General features: G+C 37.1%; 1 protein-coding gene across 1 annotated transcript in view; it reads left to right on the top strand.

Moving 5' to 3' along the window:
* Positions 1-23433, top strand: part of ZMYM2 (zinc finger MYM-type containing 2) — a 71603-nt gene that overhangs the window by 19499 nt on the left and 28671 nt on the right. The window contains exons 6-9 of the mRNA XM_086481803.1: positions 10223-10373; positions 11185-11300; positions 17200-17316; positions 17930-18080. Of these exons, the coding sequence (XP_086337929.1) occupies positions 10223-10373; positions 11185-11300; positions 17200-17316; positions 17930-18080 (535 nt within the window). The remainder of the gene's footprint in view (positions 1-10222; positions 10374-11184; positions 11301-17199; positions 17317-17929; positions 18081-23433) is intronic.

Below are 23433 nucleotides of genomic sequence, written 5' to 3' on the forward strand. Positions count from 1 at the left end.
CTTACTGGTATGAGCTTTGTATTAAGCAGTTCATATTGTAAATGTCGTACACCTATCAATATGCTATACATTTGTAGTAGTAATAAATGAAAACTGATTCTTATTACTTGTACCTATCTATATACTTAATCCCTTTTTTTAAATAAATATTACACTGATTTGAACAATTACTTTTCAGTAACTTATCATGGACATGTTTTCTTCCTGGAATGAAAAATTAGAATTGTGGGTAATAAAAATTATTGTGGCTGTTGGAATGGCCACTGAGTGCAAATTATCCATCGACTATGAAGGGTTTCTTTCCTCTCCTTTAGACTGTTGGTGGGAGTAAGAAACAGTGTGATTCCTGGGATGGGGAGTAGGTTTTTCTGAATTGTCTTAAGTCACCTTCCAAGGTGATGAATGCACTTAGCTTTCTATGTACCAGTTTCAGAACGTGCTTTAAAACTGAGACAGATCATCTTGAATACTGCATCCTGTGTTTTGCTTTTATGAGAAGTGATGGCTGTTCTTTCTTACCTAAAAGTGAATTACAGAGCTTAAGTTTCTTTCATATTAAAAAAGCAATGAAAAATAAATAGATCAATAAATTGTGTAAGAATAAAAAAAAATAGACAAAGCCTAACTAATGCTCACTGTAGTTACATGCAAGAGCATGTTAATTTCCTGCTGGCACAACAGCCATTCATGAAGATGTCTAAGTGCAAGTCAAGCTTTTTCAGAAAAGAGAAGACGACAGTAAAATCCTTCCTCCAAAAATGAAATCACTCTGACAATTTAGATAAGGGTTTTGTTTTGACATTTATTGGAAGTGGGGTGGGGTTTTTTTTTTGAAACCTGAAGACTACTACTACTAGATCATAAATTCTTTACCTGTTACACAGAAGTTCAAACTCTTCACATGTAGAGGGGCAAGAGGGACTTAAAGAATGACACTAAACAAAGCAAAGCTGAAAGAGAGTAAGATCATATCTGACAGAGGTGGCTAAATTGTCTATGTTACTGTGCAAATGCTGAAATATTTTATTTCTTCAAGTAGGCACTTCATATAATTAAAATGTGAATTTAACAGTTTAAAAAAATACTTCAGTGATCAATTTAATAATTAGTATCTGTGCAACAAATTGAAACAGACCCTAAATGTGCCTGCCACAAAGACATATTCACCACAAGCTGTGGTTTCTGACACTATTGCATATTTTCTGTCTCTGCAGAAGTAGTTTACGTCCTTTTCAAGGCAGTTGCAATGTTAGTGTCCTGGTTTGCTGGATTTGGGTTCAGGCTTGACAGCCTTGTTCTGAGGAACAGGTGAATTCTGTGACTTGGCTTGTGCAACCAACCTTTTAAATTTCGTCTATTCAAGTAGGATAAAGCTGAGTCTGTGTCTACTTTTAAAAATACAGTCCTTAACTGCTTTGCTTACTGGCCTGATCAGTCCACAATGCTCTTGATTCTGCCATGACAGCATTTAACACATTACTAGTTTAAAATGTTCCTTTTAATTTTTTTGCTTTGTGTCCGTAACCAAAACTCTTCTTGTTAGAATATGACATGGGGTTTGCTTGCTTTGGGTGCTTTTTAAAAGTGATGGACTTTGTGTGCTGTCAGAAAAGGGGGGAAGGAGCTCTAGCTATTTCTTCATAGGCTTTTGAATAGCTCTGGAATGAAGTGAATCCTGGGTGAATGCAAGCCAAATAAGTATTTTCCTAGTTGCAGAGGATGCTTGCAGTGTCTCTACATCTAGTTCAAGTTTTCTTTCAGTACTGAATAAAAGTGCATTTGATTGACTTCCTTGATTAAATGAAAACTTCCTACTGAGTGTCCTTCAAAACTAACTAACCAGGCTATGCCATCTCTTTAAGCTGTTCACTTACAAGCGATAGAAAAAACCCAACCTAGGCCGTTGTGCTTCCTTGTTATGAATTCTGCTCCTTGACAAGTCTTTTATGAAACTCTTAAAACTCATTTCATTTCCTTTATCTGTGTGCAAGGGTTTAGGAGCCTTCACTGTATGCGTATCAGTGCTGCAACTTACAGTTCTTTCCTTATGTAGAGTTTGTATTTAGTCTCACAAAATGTATTGTTACCTACTTGATTTAACTCTTGATAGAATGTCTAGTACTTCAGTGGAAGCGTCTAGGGTTTTCAACTTCGTCTTGGCCCGTGCAGTGTCTTTTTCTGTGCTTTTTTGCTAATAAGACAGATCTGTCCTTTTAATTTTGATAGTACAATTAACTAAAAAATCTGCTGCTTCCTGCTGTTGTTGCTGCTTTGTAAACTCTTGTTTCCAAGTGTTTGTTTTGACAGTAAATACTGTTGACAAAACCAGCAATGGTGAAAGTTGAACAGCCCCTTTATGTTGAAGTATTAGAAATACTGACTTTTCAATGTTTTTTTTTTTTTTAAAAAAAATCTGTTCACTTTTAAAGAGAAGTTCTGTGGTTTCAGCCAATTCAAACTGTGGTTTGATAATGGAGTCTCTTCATATGGTAAACCACTTCTGTCTCGCTTCAGGTAATGCTTAGTTTGTTATTAAATAATCTCTGATAATACTGACATCTGATACTGTGTACACTTCTACAAATTGAGATAGCTAGATGCTTTTTACTCCATCTGCCACGGTTAAATGTTAGAAATCTTTATCAACCAAGAAATAATCACTTCTCTTCCAGCTTAGTGGTATGTGGGGTTTTTTGAGGCCTCTTCGCATTTATGCCTCCAGTTTCTTGCATCTCTGCAAATCAAGTCCTAGAAGCTATCCTATTCTACCTTTTCTTCTAACTTTTTCTCCTGCTTTTTGGAACCATTTATTTTGCGGTTTCTGCTTCAAATGTCTGTCTTCTGATGTAGAGTTTGCTGCTCTTCAATAAAAACTATATAGTTACCTTCCCTAGGCACCTGAATATCGTTCATAGTAAGTGCTCAGAATGCAATTTTGTTTGTATTTTAGAAGATGATGTGAGATGGGTACGTCAGAGATCTGAAAATAGCTTTGCAGTTCTGAAGAAAAGTACTTGCAGCTGTCAGAATTGCGTGGTGTGATCTGTGTGGGAGCACGGCAAATTCTTAGGAAGAGGAAGCAAGAAGGTGATGTGACTAAGTATTGGAGTTAGGATGGATATAACTACATACGTGCACTGCTGTATCTGGAATAAGTGGACAGGGTTGAGGGGAAGAGGGAGAAAAGGCAAAACAAACAGCTGAAACATTCAGTTAATGTACAAGTAACTTGTTTTTTTTGAGGCAGAGGTTTTCAGCTCTGCTTTTCTTGAAGGCGTGAAGGCAAGTGTCTTGAGAGTGCGAACAAAACTGGCAAAAAGAGGGAGCACTGGCAGTTGGAGGTGCCAAGGAAAAGTTACTGGACAAACAATTGATTTGGCTGTTTGCAGAGTTCGACTGATGGAACGTAAACACAAATAACTTTGTTTTCAAGGGCCACAAAAACAATTACTTCCGCTTTTGCTCTTAAGACTTTGGGCAACTGCTTTTGAGGAGTTTGTTACTAATCTTAATCTCTTTTGTTGGAGCAGGGAAGAGTTGTTATTCTTGGGGGAGAGATGTTTTGGGTGAGGTATTGAAAAAGACTGAATAAATAATATGGTTTCTTCTTTCTTTGCTGTTACAGATTCTGCTGACATCTGGTTCTTTTCTTAGACGTGCGTGTTGCTTCTGGATCCATCCGGACCATTCTTCTTTCAATCAATCTGAAGTAGTTTAGCTGCTATTTTCTTGATTGCTTTATTAATGGATTTCTGTTACCATAGTATTCCAAGTAGTGAATATCTCTGCTTTTCTACTTACAGAAAATTTCGTCTTTCTCCTTTACCTTCGAGTTGAACACAGGTTGACTGTGTTTCTGCCCCAGAATATTCTTTTCTAGAAGCTTTCACAGTATCTTATTTCTAATCTGAAACTGTTACTCTGTAAGGTTACCAGAGAGAAGTTTGCCTGGATTGAGAAGTATGTACTGATCTGTTTTACCGTGGACCATATGAGTTTAACTGCAAAGCATTTCCTTCAGCTGGAAACAAATCTTCGGCCTGCTACATAGTGTCGTAGCAATCGGCTGGTATTCTGGTGTTCTGGAATGACTGGCCCTTGCACGGGACAAGTTGTAGCAAGAATGCTCTTTTACACTGCAGGCATGTTCTTCATCCTACTCTCTAGCTTTCTGAAGGGACGTGAAGCAGATCATACTGCTTTTTTCAGTCAAGAATAAAAGCCTGTAGCCTAGATGCCTAGATTCAAGACACTAATAGATTTATTGAAATACTGTTGCAGCCAGAAAGTTCAAGAACAGAGACTTTCATTAGTTTCAGTTGAGAACGGAAGTGAGGCTTACTTCTAAAAACCCGTGAAATGACAGTATTGGTCTGATATTTATTTTGGGGCTTGATCTTTCTTAGTAGGATGTATGCAAGAGAGCTCTAGACTTCACCTTTCATCGTCCTTTTGGTAAGATGTAAAGGAAGATCAAAATTCCTTCTAAAATGATCATTGCTGATAATGGCAAGAATAAAAATTCCTCAGAAACCCTCCAAGTGAATTTCCTCTTATTTCCAGAAATTTGGAATTCTGTTGCAACAATACTTGTATTTTTGGAATATATCCCATTCATCTGTTTTTGTCTTGCATCTTGACAGCCACTTTTGTAGTTGCCAGTTTGAATTCGACACTCTCCTAGTGGACAGAATGAAGATTTGAAATGTACATAGAACTAGTAACTTGTAAGAATTTTCAAATTACATCAAGTGTTTTATAATATGTCTTTTTTTTCATTATCTATCATGAGATACCTATCATGAACCAGACCCGATTTCTAGAACTAAGTCTCGAATAGGTATACAAACAAGTCATGAAAGAATGAGTGAGTTTAAAATAAAATATAATAAGAACAGAAGAATATTGAGGTCTCTGCATTTACCTTAGACTTTATGGTTTGGAAGAGGTCAAATATGCAATGGGATCTAGCTGAAATTAGGTCATCTCAGTGCAGAATCTAGATGGAGTAGTGAGGGAGAGGTGTAGTCAGACTACTTTGCATCAGGCTTCCCGTCAGAGGTCACTGGGCCATTATTCTCTGAAAATTTTGCCTCTGGATTAATGTAATTGTTTGTACTTAGTAATTTATTTTCTTTACTAATTTGGTAGCATTGTTTTTACTTAAAATTTTGCTTGAAATTGAAGTCCTTAAACTTGCGTGTATTTTCATAGGACACTGTAGACTTGATTTGCCAGAAGTGATGCATGGAAGGAAAGTGCTTGATACTTCCTCTTGTGGATTGGTTCTGAGTTAATTCCATCTTTGAAGGAAATTTGAAACTGAGACTAGTTTGAATGTACAAGTTTTTGTCTATAATCACTTTTGCCTACCATTGAAATACCACGGGGAGTGGTATTTCAGATGGAGCCACTTCATCTGAAATGCAAGATAACTGCCAAGAAAGCAGCTTTGGAGAAAAAGACTCGGGTGTCCTGGTGGACAAGAAGTTGAACAGGATTTAGCAGTGGGCAGCAAAAATGGCCAACTGCATCCTGGGTTGTATCACAGAATACTTGAGGTTGCAAGGCACCTCTGGAGGTCATCTTGTCTATCTCCCTGCTCAAGCAGGATCAGCTGGAGCAGGTGATTCAGGACCGTGTCCATTTGAGCTTTGTATATCTCCAAGGATTAGGACTCCACAGCCTCTCTGGGAAACCTATTGCTATGTTAGCAAAAGTACAGCCAGCAGGTCAATGGAGGTGATTTCTCACTTTGCTACCCTCCTCCATCATTCTGGACTTCTGAAACTGCATCTGGAGCACTGTTTCCAGTTCTGGATTCCACAGGATGAAAGGCATTGAAGTACTGATGCAAGCTCAGTGGAGAGCTACCAAGATGTTTACAGGGCTGGAGTGCATGAACACAGTAGGACAGGCTTGGGAGACCTTTGTTTGTTGAACCTTGAGAAGGCTAAAGGGGGATTAGTTAACCAATGAGAGGCTATAGAGAGGACAAAGTTGGACTCTTCTAAGAAGTGTACAGTGGAAGAATGAGAGGCAACAGACACTACTTGAAGAGGAAACTTGATTTCGGTAGAAGGAAAAGTGATTTTTTTTCTGTGAGGGCAGTGAATCCTCCAAATAGGTTTTTGGAATGCTCATCCTTGGAGATATTCAGATTTGACTGGATGAGATTGTGAGCAACCAGCTCTGGACTTGCTTTGAGCAGGAGGTTGCACTTGACCTGTGGAGGTCCGCTCCGATCTATGTGATTCTGTAATTCTATACTTCTGAAACAAAGGATGAAGCAGGGATTTTAAAAATAGTCAGGAAATTTTGTAGGTTTGTTTGTGCTCTCTTTACTTAATCAGTAACGAAGATTTTGGTATTTTTTTGTTCTGTTTTTCTTTCTACCAGTGAAGTTCATTCTTTTGTCTCCTGCTGTGAAATACACAGACACAGCAATATTGACACAGCTTTACATCTTCCTTAATTTCTTTTCTGAACACCCACTTTTCCTTGAGTATGGGTAAAATGTTTAATTAAAAGGAAAAATGTTCTGTAGTAACAACATGAGAACAGCTGTTCTCGTTCACATCAGGGATTCAGAATACCGCGGTGTGTGTAAGTGGACATGCAGAGAAGAATAAGATCAGGGCAGGTACTCTAGGATATTTTCCCCTGAGCATTCTCTTAGCTTCTGACTCTCTAGAGGTCAGGGGATCTCTTGAACTGTATGCAATGTTCCTGTATGCTATTTTTAGTGAATCTCTTTAATTAGTGCTTGCCCAGTCTCCTTGAGAACACATATAAGCAGTTGTTCCATCCATGCCACTCTTCAGTAAGTTTTGCTGACCTACTCTTTGTTATGTGAAAAGCTGCCTCCTGTTGTTTGTTTTGAAACTTCTGTTGACACATGATTTCCCATAGTTGTTAATATTGGAAAAGACAACGAACAGTTGATCCATAGCGCCCACATTATACCATTTTTGGTTCTGTCATTATCCTCTGAAGTTATCTTGTTTCCAGGCCAAAAATCCTTTACACTCTCTGATCCTATTACTGTAGTTATCCTTAGTTTTAGTGAATCTTTGTATGTTTATTCCAGCTAGAAGGGTACTTCTAGGGAAAGCATTCTTGAATGTTACTTTTTCTACAGAATGGAATTAATACTGCAGATCCTTACAGGTGAAAGAACATGTTGTAATGAATGTGAGAGTAGAAATGTAAGTTACCTGAGAACCTTCAGAAGAGAGTCTTATCTGGAAATCTGACACTTAAGAACAAGAGAAAATTCTTAGTTTGCGTTATGGTTATCTAAAAATGTATGGGATAGTGCAGTATGAGGCTCCCTGTTGATGTTGTCAATGGAGGAAGCCTTTAAGTTAGACTATTGAAAAAGCAGTGTTTGAGACAGCTGTGTAATGCTGACTGACGAATCCTTTCAGGTATGCTTTCATCTTTTTTTATAATAGCCTTGTACTCTTTGGTTTTTGAATGGTTTTAATATTGAAACTTGCAAGTTTGGAGAGTGCTGGTAAGAGTAATAAAAATGCAGAAAAATTCAGCTTGGAGGAGGTGATGATTCTGGGGTTTGGGGAGCAATAAATTTGAAGAGTTTTCAGGCCTTTTTATTTTTTTCTTCACCAGTATCCTATCTCCCTCACTTGTTTAACAACATGTTTAAACTTCTAATAATGCAGAAATGCTCACACACTCTTCTTAGTTGCTGTGACAGGAATAAAGGAAGGGCCTTGCTGTTATGCTTTGGTTTCTACCCACAGAATCTTCTGCATCCTTGATAGTTTTTTCAGAGTTCGTGTGCTTTGTAGTCTTGATAATTTACATCAAGGTTTGCTAGATTATTACTTGATATTGATAGAGATTCTTTGTTGCTTTTAAGTCTGAAAGATCTAGGGTGAAATCAGTAAACAACTCTAGTATGATAAGGATGTTTGAAATTCAGAAGTGATGGGTGTGCTGCTGCACTGTACTTAGTGTGCGTGATCCTTTCTTGACATCAGTTAAATAATGAGATATTTGAGATGCTGGTTAGCAAAAGCTGCTTCTACTTTCAGGGGATTTTTGTTGAAACATGTAGTCTGTTGACACAAAGAATCTTTTCCAATTATGCTTTGCTCAGCTCACTATAAATTCATCTATTATAACCTGTATTTTCATGTTGCTAACTCCAAGTCATCGTGGCCTCAGTTTGATTTTTTTTTCTTTTTTTTTTTTTCCCCCTTTTTTCTCCTTTTGGACCTGGAGCTTGTGAAAGCTTCACTTACCTGTGCATTGTGTTTTTTGATTATATTCCTGAACACTCTTTGTTAAGCTGTTTGTCAGCATATTTGCATCAGTGCTTCTAGATTTACATTTTGGTTTATTCTAGAGGTACCAAGGCTATTTGTGCATGCAGATTTTCTGATGATTGTCCGTTAAGCTTGTTCCAAGGAGTCAAGTGCTTTGTAAATTGTGACCTCCTGTATTTTCACTGGTAATGTTATTTGAAGTATTCTTGATGACCACCTCTTGTCTATTGGCCTGTCAGAGGAGACAAATGTATATTGGCAGAATAGCTTCAACTCATAGAACAGTAGAATTGCTGCGTTTTGGTGTTGGTACTTAGTGTGAATTTTGTCAATATTGTGGCTGGTGAGGAGGATTATTAGATGCTGGGTAACATTTTTAAAGGCAGACAGAAAAAAAGTTAAAAAAGACGGGAAGGAATGATCCTGGACTTGTAAGAAATAACCTCCTGTAGGTAGGAGCTTGATATCTTGACACATCCTCATTTTTGGAGGAAATCCGCAGCAGAGGTTTTATCAAAGCAGCATGTGGAAATTGTGACGTTGTGTGGTATTCTGAAATTTTGCTGGTCTCTCCAAGGGGCTACACCCAGTTTGTGGCAGAGGCATGTATATTTGTATGTTTTTATGTACATGTTTTTAATAAAGGGAAGATGATACATGTTAGAACTGTAAGTTTCTTCTCTGGCTGTCTGTAAGCTAGTTCTCAAATGTAGGTAGTTAAAGATAGGAAGAGCAAAGATAACCACTGAAGCTTCTGTTACTCTGAACAAAGTGAAGCACCTATGAAACATGTTTTGCCTTTCCTTCCCTTTTCAATCCTTAAGAAATGGGAAAGAGGGAGAGCTACTGCCAAAATCATTCCTCAGCAGGAGGGATGAAATCTTAAATGCCTGTCAATAAAGTATTTTCTAATACTCAATAAGTAGAGAGTTTGTCTGATAGGAGACTCATCGCTGTTCAAATGAGGAGTTATCTGTGATCACTGTCAAAACCACGATGCTATTTCTGTGGGGCATGGAAGGTGTCTAGACTTTTTTTTCTGAAACTTGATTTATGGTGCTTGAGATACTTGTCTAACACAGAAGTATGTAGTACGTGTAGCAGGTCAGAACTATTGATTTGTGTGTTGACCGAGTCATTGGTATTTCTGCTTGGTGTGACTTTTCTGTGCTTTTTATAGAACACTTGTTCCCATCTGTGGAAAACTGTTGATTGACTGACTGTTGTGTTGGGAGATGTCAAACCTGAGTCTGTTACCAGATTTATGGGAGTCACAGTTCCTCATTGGATCCAATGAGGAACATAGGAACTCTGCAGTGTGTTTATCCTGCCTGGAGGGCTGGAACTAGGAGAGCTGAGTTCGAGGTTCTCCCAGTGGTGCTGTTACCAAGAAACCTGATATGCCTAACTCATACTTGATAATATTAAGGATGTTATCATTTGGAGAGTACAAATTTTTTTCAAAATTTAGCACCGTTATTTATCCTTCACCTTTGCCATACCAAAGTCCTGTTTCTTTTCTTACAACCATTGTCCCATCAGCAAGGCGAGAGGAACGGAGTTGTTTCAAGCTCTCCAACTCAGCACAACTTGCTGGATACTCTCTCCACAGTTCACAGTTTGCAGATGGTGGGGTTTGGGATGTTTTTTTTTATTTGTTTGGTTGGATTTTTTTGATGGGTGTGTGTTTGGTTTTTGTCTTTACACAGAAGATTAGTTTTAGCCAGCTTCCCCCCCAGGAGTAAGAGACCCAACCATAGTGCTGAATGCTCTTGAGAGGATGATCATGAGAATATAGGAAGGTTCTGATGGGGGAGCAAATTGCAAAAGTAAATAAATAAGCTTTCCTCTGTTATACCATAATTTAAAACCAAAAGCCAAACATAGCTTTAACTAATGCATTGTTTTTGCTTTGTTTTATGTTTTAGAAATATGGCAAATTAACATCTTGTACTGGCTGCAGAGCTCAGTGCAGGTTTTTTGACATGACTCAGTGCATAGGACCTAATGGATATATGGAGCCATACTGCTCAACTGCATGCATGAACACACACAAATCAAAATATGCAAAATCACAAAGTAAGTGAAAAGGATGATGGATTTTCATCACTGATAAGAGTAGACTTTTTTGAAGTTTGAACACTGGGGGTGGGTGGTTTTATTTTAGAATTAATCTATGCAGATGTGACTGTATAGAGTTTTTAAACTTATTTTAAAAAAAATAAAATATGATCCTCGTATATTCAACACTAGTAAATGGACCCATGAGGGGTTATTTTCCTCACTGGCCTTTTTGCTTGATGCCGGAAACAATTGTCAACTGTCTTAAGGCTTCCTGGGAAAAAATGTTGAGACGTAATGTGCTCTGATGTGTCACAGAATGATGGTGCAATTTTCATGTATATGAATTAATACCATCTTGTCTGTGATTCAGCCCCACCCCATTTTATCTCCTCAAGCAACAATTTGAGAAGGATAGAGGTAGTTACAATGTATATGGATATTCTCTAGGCAAAATTTTTAATCTGGGTGAAAGGAACTGATAAACAACTCAAAACCTGTGTTTTTCACTGTGCAAAGGAGGCATAGATCTCAATTCAGTGAACTCAGAGTTAAAAATGCTCTAGTGGATTTTATAGAAGGCGGTGCAATTTCATATTTAATGACGGTCTTTAGTGGAAGAATTTAGCAAAACCTCTGCAATTTCTTTTGGTTTATGTGACTTGTAGAAGCTGACTGGAAAACAGACAAATCTTAGCTTTTTACATTGAAATGGCGGGAAGAGCTGACCTGTAATCCAGGTGGTTGTTGGTTTTTGGTTTGTGTTCGTTTTTTTTTTTTTGCTACTATTTTGTGTTTATTTTGTTTGTAAACTGCGTTTTTCTTTTAGGTATGGGAATTATTTGCCACTTTTGTAAACGAAACTCTTTACCTCAATATCAAGCCACAATGCCTGATGGAAAACTGTACAACTTTTGCAGTTCCAGTTGTGTAGCTAAATTTCAGGTTAGCTGTTGTGTTAAATATTTTCCTCCCTAAATATTTGTGTACCTGTGTTTGTGTTAAGTATTTGCATATTAAACTAACTTACTTGTATATACATGTTTATGAGTTATAATTAACATAGATGCTTCTGGCTTATAACAATTTCTTTCAACAAAGTACTGTTTCATAGTGATAACACTAGCTGCTATCTTAAACTTATAAAATCAGATGATAACAACCCATTTCTCCTTGATACTGTAAGAAAACACAAGGCGATATCACTGCTCTTCTTATTTTTACCACCCCAACTTCTTTATGGAGATAAGCCTTGCTGTTCATCACTGAAGATCCAACAAATTTCGTCTCTTCTCTATTAAATACATGTTGAATATTATACTAACAAAAGTTTGTCATGAGGAATAGTGGCTGTCTCTGAAATGAAAGGTTAGAGCCTAAGCGATTAGAATGTTTATGGATGAAACTAGCTGTTTAAATTATGTCCAGAAACTGAAGTGTTGCAAGCCTAATGATAGGCACACTGGAAGAGGCTGCTTCAAAGTGTCCTGTTCTTAGTAAGACTTAAGGTTAAAGCATATGTAAAATGTGTTGTAGGGATTAATCTCTAGGTGATCAAAAACATTTTTAAAGAAAATGTTTCAATTTTTGTATGTAAAAACAGTTTTCCCAGATGTGCACTGTATAATTGATAATTGCCTTCTCATATGTTGTTGAACAGTTAACACCCATTCAGGGTTTTCCCATTTGTCACTAAACTTTGCTGTTTTCTGTCAAGGGGAAAGTAAATCAATCTCTTAATTGCTTCCTTAATATACGCTGGATAGGACCTCCGTCGTGTAGCCCTGTTCTGTGCTTCCATCCTAATCAATTTAGGAGATGTCTGTCAGTGGAGCTGATTAACAAAACAGATACAGATTGTTTGTATGTGATGACAAACCTGTAATACTTCTTAAAAACTCATTCAGCATCTATTTTTTTTTTTCTACGTGGTCTTAAAATTGATTGCAGCCCCAAGAGTCCTTAGAACAAAACCTTTCTGCTGTTTGAGTGAGAAAAATAAAGCTAGTGAATGACAAATACAGCCTGGGCCTTCTTGGATTTGCAGATAAGTCCACTTTAAGCAACATTATTGAATATGACTACCAGATCAGTTGATGCTGGTTGTGGGTTTCTGATCTTGCTGATGCTTCTGTCACAGTTTGTGCTACATGTAGGTCTGTCTCTTTAATGTTGTAGTGGAGTTTAATTAGAGCAGCCATACAGCCTGAGAGTTCTCAGTAAAGATCAAGAATGTCTAGGTGATCCCTTGCTTACGATTAGTTTGCTCAAACCACTCTGTCAGATTCTCACTTTTGATGGTTTTCATGTATTCCCTGTTCAGGAGCATAAAATGTATTCACCATTAGATAAGAATTGATTGTATGAGAACAGCTTCTTTGTTCTGTTCATGTAGTATTTAGGTGGAAAGGATGGTATACCACAATGAGAGCATTGGGCTGTAAGTGTTCCATTGAGGCTTTTTTAATACCTAAGTGACAAATAAGGAAGTGAACCTAAAATGAGAAAATAGTTTAATCCATTTGGTCAATTGCAATGCTTTCTGCAATATTTTGAGAAAATAGCTGATTTACTATGGTGCTCTGTATTTTTTCACTATTTACTAATGCAGGTAACTCTTGTTTTAGTTTTCTAGCATTATATTAATCCCTCTTTCTCACTATGCCTGTTCTTCCTATCCATTTTGCTTTGTTAGGGATTACCCTTCTCAGGCCTGAATAACTGTTTCAGGTCTGCGTCTCCCTTCTGCAAAAATTTTAGTCTTTTTGGGTTACAGTTGTGTTGCAATATTTAAATTTCCAGTTTGTTTACAGTACTTTAGGGTTGATTGTAATTTTATCTTATGAATAAGCTTTTGTTTCTAGCTATCTGTTGGTTTAATGTATTAAAATATTTCAAAGATTCAGTTGAGCTGCTTGTTGTGCAACTTATGTCCGTATCTATATTCTCCTTTGTGCAGGCAGCTTGCAAGAGTATCCATCCCTGTAAGAAAGAGGGTAAAAGAAGGACAATAGCCTGTTTGCTGTGATTTTTGTTTGGTAGTTGGTGGTAGAATAGTGTGAATCTTGTTGTCGTTGATGCTCTGTCTTGGAGAATGTTATTGCAGAGTTAAGGACAGAACAGTTCCAAAGTTGTATTTTATTAAGCCAGTTTTGCTGTCAGTACCTTTACTGAGTCAGTTGAAGATCTTGCTCTGAACTTGTCTCTTAAGGAAAAATAAACTGCTAATTTATTTATTGTGAACATGGAGGCTGTAGTTCAACTGTCTTCCCAAAGTTAGCAACTGTTTAAGTGTCTTAAAGTACAAGCTATCTTGCAAAATGCAAGTCTATGCAAAATTTTCAGAAAGTTTGTGCTAAAGCTTTGATTTTTTTTTTTTTCCAATTTATAGACATATCTGGAGTGTTGCAGGACCAGTATGTGTAAGAATTAGAAGTACAGTGGTTTTTAGCAGGTTACTCACCCTGGTTATTTGCTATGTTGTGTTCTCTTTCAACATCATTATGGTGTCTGTAACTTTCTTCGTTAAATACCTAACATCTTTCTCACATACATATATTTTAAAAAAAAGGAGTATGTTGCAGCAGAAAGCGTGGAGGAAGCTTGACAGCCTTGTCACAGAAATACCTTTCCAACTTTGATCATAATAAAAATGATTGAGGCTTCCATGCCGAGGCCGGAAGGTCTGTGTGTGCATGAGCGTAAGGGGAGTGTTTGGTTCCTTCCCTGTTAGTTAAGTCCCCTTGATTTTTGCTTGTGGAACAGTCCTGGTGGGTGATCATCTGTAAAAGATTCCTCATATGTATTTGCTTCTCTTTTTCATGTTAAGAATAACTTGATTCTTTCAAAGTTATTTTTTCTCAACTAGAAAAAGACTGACCACAGTCTGGCTGTGTACTAGCCCTTCCACATATACATGTATGTACAGAAGTGTTTCCACAATTTGATTTTGTGTTGCTGTGAGCAAGGATAACCCCTCTATTACTTATGCTGCGGTGGCAGGGGCGCAAGCCAGCAGCTGTGCTACTATGCTGGTCTCAAAAGAGTCCTAGGCTGTGTCTTCCTACTGCTCATTAGTATTTGGCAGCTTCGAGCAGTTCAGGGTGGTTGCATCGCAGGCTGAAAGGGTCTTTACAATGATTTTTTTACTTTGTCTGGCACTTCCCATGCTCTTGTTGTCAGGGCAGGCTCAAGAAAAGGCAGATTAACCATAACTATTTTTTGATTGAATTGAAGATATTCCAAAGAATGTGTGTGTGTGTATATATATATATATATATATATATATACACACATATATATATATACACACACACACACACATATATATGATTTCATAGATATCTTTGATAAAGCACAACATCAATAAAACTGTGCTGTTTGGGGGGACCTGTGGAAGATTTTAATGAATTTACGATCTTTTTGCTGCATTAATCTTTGTGTGTAATAGTGTTCCCAAATAATTCTTAAAGATATTCTCTAAGCATCTTGCAAGTTAGAGGCAAAGCAAGTTGATGAAAATACTGTATGCATGTTATCTTGAATCGTTAAAATACTATACAGAAGCAGTCCTTAGTTGTAAGCAGGATAATAGAAGCTTTAAGGAGGCATACAAAAATATCTTTGGATTGTTGGTTTTACAACCATCATCTGCTTGGTTTTGTTGATTTGAAATATGATTTAATTTCTTTACCAATTTCTGTGTATTTAGTTGACCTTAGGAGTTTACGATAAAAAAAAACCCTTCGTTTTGTTTTAAAAGCAGTAATGCTTAACTGTTTAGATTTTTTAATCAACAGTTAGATATAAATACTCTTTAAAACAAGTTTTCATTTTAAACAGTCTCAAACTCCATTGTTCTCACATCTCTAGCTTTTGTTTTGTTCAATTACCAGCCCTCTAGACTACCTAGAGCCTGAATTTCTACCACAGCAAGTGGCTGGGAAAAGAAATAAAAGAAACTAGCAGTGTCATACATCAGAAAGAAAGAAACAAACAAAAAAACGTATTTCACATTTCATTTGTATCCATCACAGTAGGGTGTTTTGGTCCTATATTTAAAGGTAATTACATATATAAAAAATTACAGTTGCTTTTCATTTGATGAGCACTTAATGTATTTCATCTTCATTCTTCCCTCTGTCTTCGGTGTTTATGTACAAGTTGTCACATCTAGTTCTTTAGCATTTCCTTCATTCCTGAACTGGAGGTGGTGGGTATACTTGCTTCTTTATTTCTTATTGTTTTCAACCAGAACTTCTAGGACTTCTCTTTGGGCTTGCATAACCCATGTGACAGTACATGTTGAGCATGGGGTTTGCTCTGTGAGAAAACCTGCAAGTGCAGAAATGCACAGATTGAACCGTGAGCTTAAAATGTCTTTGTGGCTCCCATGTTAGTACAAGTCTTCAGCTACATATTTAGAGCAGCCAAAGTGTAGCAAACCTCTCTCCACCACACTGATATTTGCTGGATGTAGTAGGAAAAATATGACAGTGCTGTATGTGGGAATCAGACTATGTTAAAATTGTTACGGGACAGTGGGCCATTGTGATCAAGGTGGCATCTCTTCTGCTGTGTATGGCATTTTGTTCTTGGGTCCTGTCCATGGTTGGGAAATCTGCGCGACTACTTCATGTCTGCAAAATTCTGATACAGATTTAGTGCATCTGATAAAAAGATACTGTTTGCACTGCTAGCTAGCACTCAGCAGAACTGGTCCACTTATGTCAGGGTTTATATCAGTAATCAGTCTCATCACAATTTTTTTTTTTTTAGTGTATGTGAACCCGTAGTAACATGAGTCTGAAGAAAAGTATAACAGAAATGGTTTACATTTTCACTGTTAAAAGGTGGAGAGGTAATAACAAATGTGTCTGAAGAGAACTTGACATCTTTAAATATATTTGTCTTGTTGCAAATGGTTTTGTAAGGTCTGTTGAGAAGACAGATGTAAGAAATTTGTCCTCTGGATTCTTCAAGTGACTGATCACTACTGATTCAAATTTTGTCTGGAATATTGCATGTGCAACTAAGAGTTGTTGCATGATGTAAAGAACGTGCGAAATACTTTGTTCTGTAGGCATGTAAGACCTGCTGGAAGACTACAGATTCTGTAGAGCTGAGTTTTCTAGCTATTGATTGCCTCAGAAATGCATGACGTGAATTATTCAGTTACAGAATTAAATTCTTATACCTATATATGCAATCTGTAGTATTTTTCTCAATCAGGAAACCCGTAATTGTTTAGAGGCTGGCTGTTTGAATGATTGCATCTTCCTGCCATGGTGATTTAGGCTGGCTAAGACTCTTAGCTAGTGTTCTCTTAATATGAGTAGAGGGTTTCTCAATGAAGGCCATTTACTTCAGTATTTGTATTTTCAAGTGGTGTACTTCAGTAAGGTGTTGATAATCTGCCTTGGTAAGGTTTAGTTTTGAAAATAATTTCTTTGTTGATTTTTGTCTGAACTTCTGTGACCAAAATAAGGCAAGCTGTTAAATGTATTTATCTGAAAATACATGTTTTGTGGTTAACTTTTTGGGGGACTTTTTTTTGACATTTATAATTACCCTGAAATAACAGGCATTAGAAAGGTAAGGTAAAAGAAATACTATCCGTTGTAATTATGATGGAAGCAAGGTTGTAAAGATTTGAGATTGGAAAACCTAAGATGACAAGGGAAAAGTAATTAAGGGAACAGACTAACCTGCTGTGCTTTTGCCAGAAATACTCCTGAGTTTTACAACCTTGCAAATTCTCAAACACTATAGGCTTAATTGAAAAAACACGTTTTAAAAGTAACTTTCTTTTTTAGTGATGTGTATATATATTTATGTTTTTCAGACTCTCAGTGTGCAGTCTTCAACAAATGGTCAGTTTGTCTCTCCCAGTGATATTCAGTTGAAATGTAATTATTGCAAAAGTTCTTTTTGTTCAAAGCCAGAAGTACTGGAATGGGAGGTAAGGGTGGGGGTTTTTGTATTATTTTTAGAATGATGAGGTGTTTAAAAGTTTAAACCTGTAACTCCAGTTTTTCTGAAAAGCTGTTTTATAAGGTAGTGGAGATTAAAAAAGTAAGTTAATAAAATCTACGCTGTTTTGTAGAATGTCGCATAACTTCAGTAGGGGTAAAAGCAGAAGTCTTTTCATAAATAACAAATAAAAAAGCATCTGTGGAATTTAAAGAAAAATGTAATTTCTCAGATCAGCTGTAAGTTTGAAATCTGCTTTCATCTTCAGTTATTGTATGACTGTAGATTGATAGACCATTGTTACACTTCCCTATGAACTGAGGGAAGTATCTGAAGAGGATATGCTAAGATTGATTGGCGTATTTTGTGTTTAGCATTTTCATGTGAAATGATGAGTGTTTGTAGCACTCGCCGTCAACTTGAATGAGAGTTGTTAATTTGTAGCATTAGAAGTCATACCCTAATTGTGCGTTTGCACTTCTGTTTACTTTGCATATTAAAGTTGTGTCTTAATGGCAAATTATTATTTAAAGTTGCTCTATCTAGACCTTAAGATTTTATTCATTAACCCTATTTGTGATGCTTTGCAACTTTACATTTAGAACAAAGTGTATCAGTTCTGCAGCAGAGCATGTTCTGATGATTATAAGAAACTGCACTGCATAGTTACATACTGTGAATACTGTCAAGAAGAGAAAACGCTGCATGAGACGGTGAATTTCTCTGGCATCAAAAGACCGTTTTGTAGTGAAGGTATGTATGTATGTAGTTTTGCTGCCCTTGACTTACTATATTAGTATTTAATGTTAAAATTTAAGACAACAACTCTTCCTGTTGTACTTGAGCCTAAACCAGAAGTTTCTTCATTGTCATTGATGAAATGCATGTACTTGTTATTATTAGTGCATGTACCTTTCAATTTATCCGAGCTGCTTTTATGGTCTTTTGTTGAGGTTTTCGGGGGTTTTTTTGAGTGGGCAACACTCTAAAGTGTGCGTGTGTAGAAATATATACATATGTGTATGCTCATGCATATATATGTATATGCATTGAAAATATGCATAAATTCTTTTTTTGAAATTTCTGCAGCAGAGCCTATACCAACATTCATTGCATTGAGGAATAACTAAGATTTCTCTTCAATTAGTATTTTGAAAATTCAGTACGAAAATGGAAATTCTATTTTGGCTTAGAATGGTATTCAAGCAATAACTCAAATGATGCCTGTTGATGTATGTTGCTTACTGTTGTCACAAGTTTGACTAATGATTTGGATTTTCAAGAAGAAAACAAACTAAAAAGAAGGTATATGGGCATAGGATTCTTTTGAGTTACATTAAGTATTTTTTGAATAGAAACAGCAAAATGCAGTCTTAACAAGAGTCTGTCCTTCCCACATCTGGTGAGCTGTCCTTTGATACTGGGCTTTGAAGTTAAACTGTGAGTTTGGATAACCTGTCTCTGGAGGATATAGTGAACGGTTTTTTTTCTTTAGTTATACTAATAATGCTGTCACTATAATTTTGATAAACCTTGCTGAAGTTCTCTGCTTTCAAGCAGATGCTGGAGTCAGCCTTCCCTCCATGCTATTCCCTTGTAGCTCTGGACTCTGCAATCTTTTGTTTATGATGAATGGAGTGTGGTGGCTTTGCTTTCTCTGCCATCATTACTTTCTTCTTGTGTTCTGGACTCCAAAGTGATAGTTGGAAAGATAAAAAGGACAAAGCAAGGCCCAGTTTTACAGTGTATTGTTGTAGTGCTCGATAACATCTAGCTAGAAATTGTTTCTGTGAATGAAATGATTCCACAGAATGTATTAAGACAAAAGCAAACTTTTTTTTTGGTCTGGAGATTACAGTATATGCTGGTATTACTGTGAATACTTACAGCTCCCTCATATTAAAGCCTGGTGGCTGTCACAATGAAATCATTAAGATTCATAATGCGATATTACTACTTCCGTAGATGTGTTTCTGTACTAGGAGGCTTGAAATAAGTGAGGACTTGTATTTCCTGTTGGAAAATTCCAGGAAGGAAAGAAATAGAAACATTCTTTCCTGTATGAATAAATACAGTTACTAAATGGGGGGAGTCCATTGCTGGACATCTTAGTGTGGGTCCTGAGTTTGCATGTGTTGGACTGCCAGCTTTGAGAGCAAAGATGATCTTTGAGGATGAATGTCAAATGTTACCGTTAAAACAAAGTTTATCAGCTTACTGTGATGATCCGAACCACTGAGTAATAGAGAGAAGGTAGTCAAAACCACCATTAAATAGATTGTAACTTGAGTAAATGTGGCACGCATCTGCTAGCTGTAGCTCAGGTCTACTTCTGGATGCCTGTGAAAAAAGCTGTCTGTGTTACCTGATGAAAATAAACTGCTGACAGAATCTTTGTAGGAACAACCTGGGCCCTGTATTTTAAAGGAAAACCAGTGATTGTCATTGATTGCTGCAGAAATAGTGGAATCCAAGAGTCTACCAGCTGTGGTGGTTTGACCCTGGCAAGATGCCAGGTGCCCACAAAAGCCACTCTATCACTCTTGCCCCGCTCAGCTGGGCAGGGGAGAGAAAATATAACAGGCATGTGGGTCAGATAAAGACAGTTTAATACAGCAAAGACTGTGCGTGGAAGCAAAAGATACTATTCTGTACTTCCCATCAGCAGGCGGTGTCCAGCCACTTCCTGGGAAATAGGGCTTTGGTACATGTAGTGGTTGCTGTAGACGACAAACATAAAATGAATGTCCCCCCTTCTTCCTCTTTTCCCCAGCTTATATTGCTGAGCAGACATCATGTGGTATGGAATATCCCTTTGGTCAGTCTGGGTCAGCTGTCCTGGCTCTATCTCCTCCCAAGTTTTTACCCACCCCCAGCCTATTGGGGAAATGTTGGGCAGACAGCCTTGATGCTGTGTGAGCCCTACTCAGCACTAGTCAAAACACTGATGTGTTATCTACTACCACTGCACAGCATGATGAGGGGTGCATCTCAGACAGACCCATTACACCAGTGTTTAAATCTGACATGGGGAGGAGAGGGCCAGGTCTTTAGATGGCCTGAGTGGAGGTCAACAAAGAAGTTCCATCATCAGAGGTGGTAGATTTCTCTTCCTGGCACCCAACCACCATCAGTTTTTCCTTGATGTCATAGCCTTTTTCAGAAATGTGTCCAACTGTTTGTAAAGTAGAAAAACTGGTAGATGTATCAAACTTGTTGGAAATGGAGGCCATGCTGGTTTCGATATTGCGAAGTGTTGGAGAAACGTCACCAGCATAGATTTTGTTGAACATGCAATTGTTCTCCACCAGAAGACAGTGTATTATGTTTTGAGAAGAAATAACTTAAGGTGCTCAGTCACAAAAGTTACTGGCATTTTTGGAAGAAATTGAACTTTCAAGGGAAAATACTGGAAAATTTTCAGATGTGTGTTTATAGAAGGTGGCTCCTAGATGATATGGGCAGAAGTTAAACAGGTGTTGAAATTTCTGCAGGAGTGCTCATTTGTTCATCTTCAAGCAAACTGATTGGAAAGCATATGTAAGATCAACCACAAATACCTCTTAACTGCTTATGCCTGTCTAGCTGGAGCAGTGAAGATGTCATTCCTCTGCTCACATTCTTCATGCCTGAGGTGGTGGGGTTTTTTTACACATGCACAGATGTATGTATTTTCACACAAACCCTGGCACCCACGTTAAAGTCTCTGGGATCAGTTTTTCTGTGCAGTTTCATTCCAGCTCTTTGTTTATATGTGTCTCTTGAGGTATTTAAAAATACATGCGGTGACCATCTGAAGCTTCCATTGCAGTAAGGTGTAATTACAACTGACCTATCATTTGTTCTAAAGATGGTTATTAATTCTTTTGTGGAGTACAGTATGATTTTTCTGTTTCTGTCCAAAACTCAGATGCTACGTGGAGAATGAATAACCTGAATGGGTTAGTTGAAAGAGTTTAATCTGTTCCCCTGATGCTGAGGCTTTGGAAATTAAACTATCCTGGTGTTTTGCCACTGGAATGCCTCATTCCAAAATACCAGTATCTAAATTAAATAAGCTGTATATTGTATATACTAAAGCAAGAAGATCAGAATTACTTGTGGATTTTTATGTATGTGTAGTTGCATGAGTGATGATTGAGGATAGGCTGTGCAAGTTTTTAATCCTAAGGAAATCTTCAAGTTACTGAGATTTGGTTTTTTTTTTAATACATATCCCTTCTGAGGGTCTAGGGGAACAAATGTGTCTTTGGCAATCCAGCAATGGTAATATTTTACAATGAGTATCACCATCGTGAAATTTTTTTATTTGTAGACTTACTTTGCATTTAATTCATCTTTTCAATAGTACTAAGTGTTATGATTTAAATAACACAGGCTTTGTAATAATTTTATAATGTGAATTTTAATAACACTGATTCATATCCAGTAGTCTGCTTCTTGGAAGAAGGTCAGTAAGCTGTGGTGTAACTCAGTCATCTGATGCTTGGGAGTTCCTTTCAAATGGATAATGCAGATAAAAGAGCAATGAAACTAGTAACTGTACTATCATCTTGATAGTATGCTAATAAGTTTCTGGGAATTATCTATTCTGCAAATTAAACTCAATGTAGACAATTCTGATGTTTCTTCTAAGTATACATAACCCCTTTTGAAACACTGTAGAGCTGAACAAGTGGAAGAAGAAATTTAGGGAATTAAGTGATTTCAGAATTGATTATGTCTGATTATATTTAGTTAAAGCGGTGTAGATTTTAAAGTGGCATTTCTCCAGCCACTGCTGCGCAGTTGATTGTTTAGTAAAGTATACTATTAATTGTTGAGTTGATTAATATTTAGATTTATATGAAAACATGACAGGTATTGGGGAAAAGCCTAAACACGAGTGTGTTAAATTTTATACAGGTGCTTACATATGAATGTTGCACTACAAATTAATTTATTACCTGAAATTTATAGCATTTCCCGTTGTTACTAAAAATGTTAACAAACTGATTTCCAAAATGATGTGTGAAATGAAGTGTTGCTATGACTTAGTTATAGTTGCTGGGAGTCTCTGGTAGGTGAACTGCACTGAGGGAAAGGTGGCACACTGGCCCTGCTGTGCTGAGCTGCTGTATTCTCCTAGGCGAAGGAGGGGGGTTGCCATCAAATCTGCTTGAACCTCTTCATTCCTGATGTTTTCTTTTGTTACTGTTGAACATGAGAGCTAGGGAAATTGTGTAAATACATCTGTTTTTATAGTTTACGTTATCAACTATCTATTTTTAGAGACACTGATACACATTTTAAAAATAAAATGTACAGAAATTGGGCTAACATATAGAAATTTTTGAAGACAATAGTAAAGCACCCATTTTAATTAAAAATTTTATGACATAATTACAACTTCCAAACTACATGCTACTTTGCAATAGGACTTCATAAAGCTATCAAGGACTAGTAAGTAGTATGGAATTTAGTTAGAGGGGGAAAAAAAGTATTTAGTATGCATTAAATTTCATATCACAGTTAAGTGTTGCATAATAAAAATCTTCTGTTACAAGCTCCCAGCTTTGTGCTTCACAGAGCTGTTCTCTCCCTGTGTAGCTCTGACAGCGGCCTACCACGTTAAAACAGCTTGTGCTTGCTATGGTGCCTTTTCAGCTTTAGCCTACCATGTTAGGCAGTTGGTTTTGCTCTCAGCCACTTCCTTTGGCAGTGTCTCTCTGGGATCTTCTGGAACGACTTTGGAATTTTACCTTGTTAACCTGGATTTTTATACTTCTGGCAGCATTCTTGTAGTTGAAAAAGTTGAAAGATAGAACTATGCTGAGGCAGAGATTACGTGTTTATCTTCCCTGTGTCTGTAGAGGGAGAATATTGATACTGTTAAAGTAACGTCATTTAAATTTTGAGTACGTTTGATTAAATTTTAATTTATGCTGAGTCTAGAGACTTTTCGTTCATTGAGAGCTAATTTCTAACATCGTAAAGATTATGGAGTGAAATCCTGTGCATTGTTCAGCTACAGTGGTCCTTGTTAGATTTGCATTCTTCAGTGTTAATTCCACTGTTGTGTCTTTGAAGAGGTTTGAGATAGTTCTTTAAGGGAAGGCAGTGTTGG

This window comes from Leptosomus discolor, chromosome 1 (assembly GCF_034619465.1).
Source record: "Leptosomus discolor isolate bLepDis1 chromosome 1, bLepDis1.hap2, whole genome shotgun sequence".
NCBI lineage: Eukaryota > Metazoa > Chordata > Aves > Leptosomiformes > Leptosomidae > Leptosomus > Leptosomus discolor.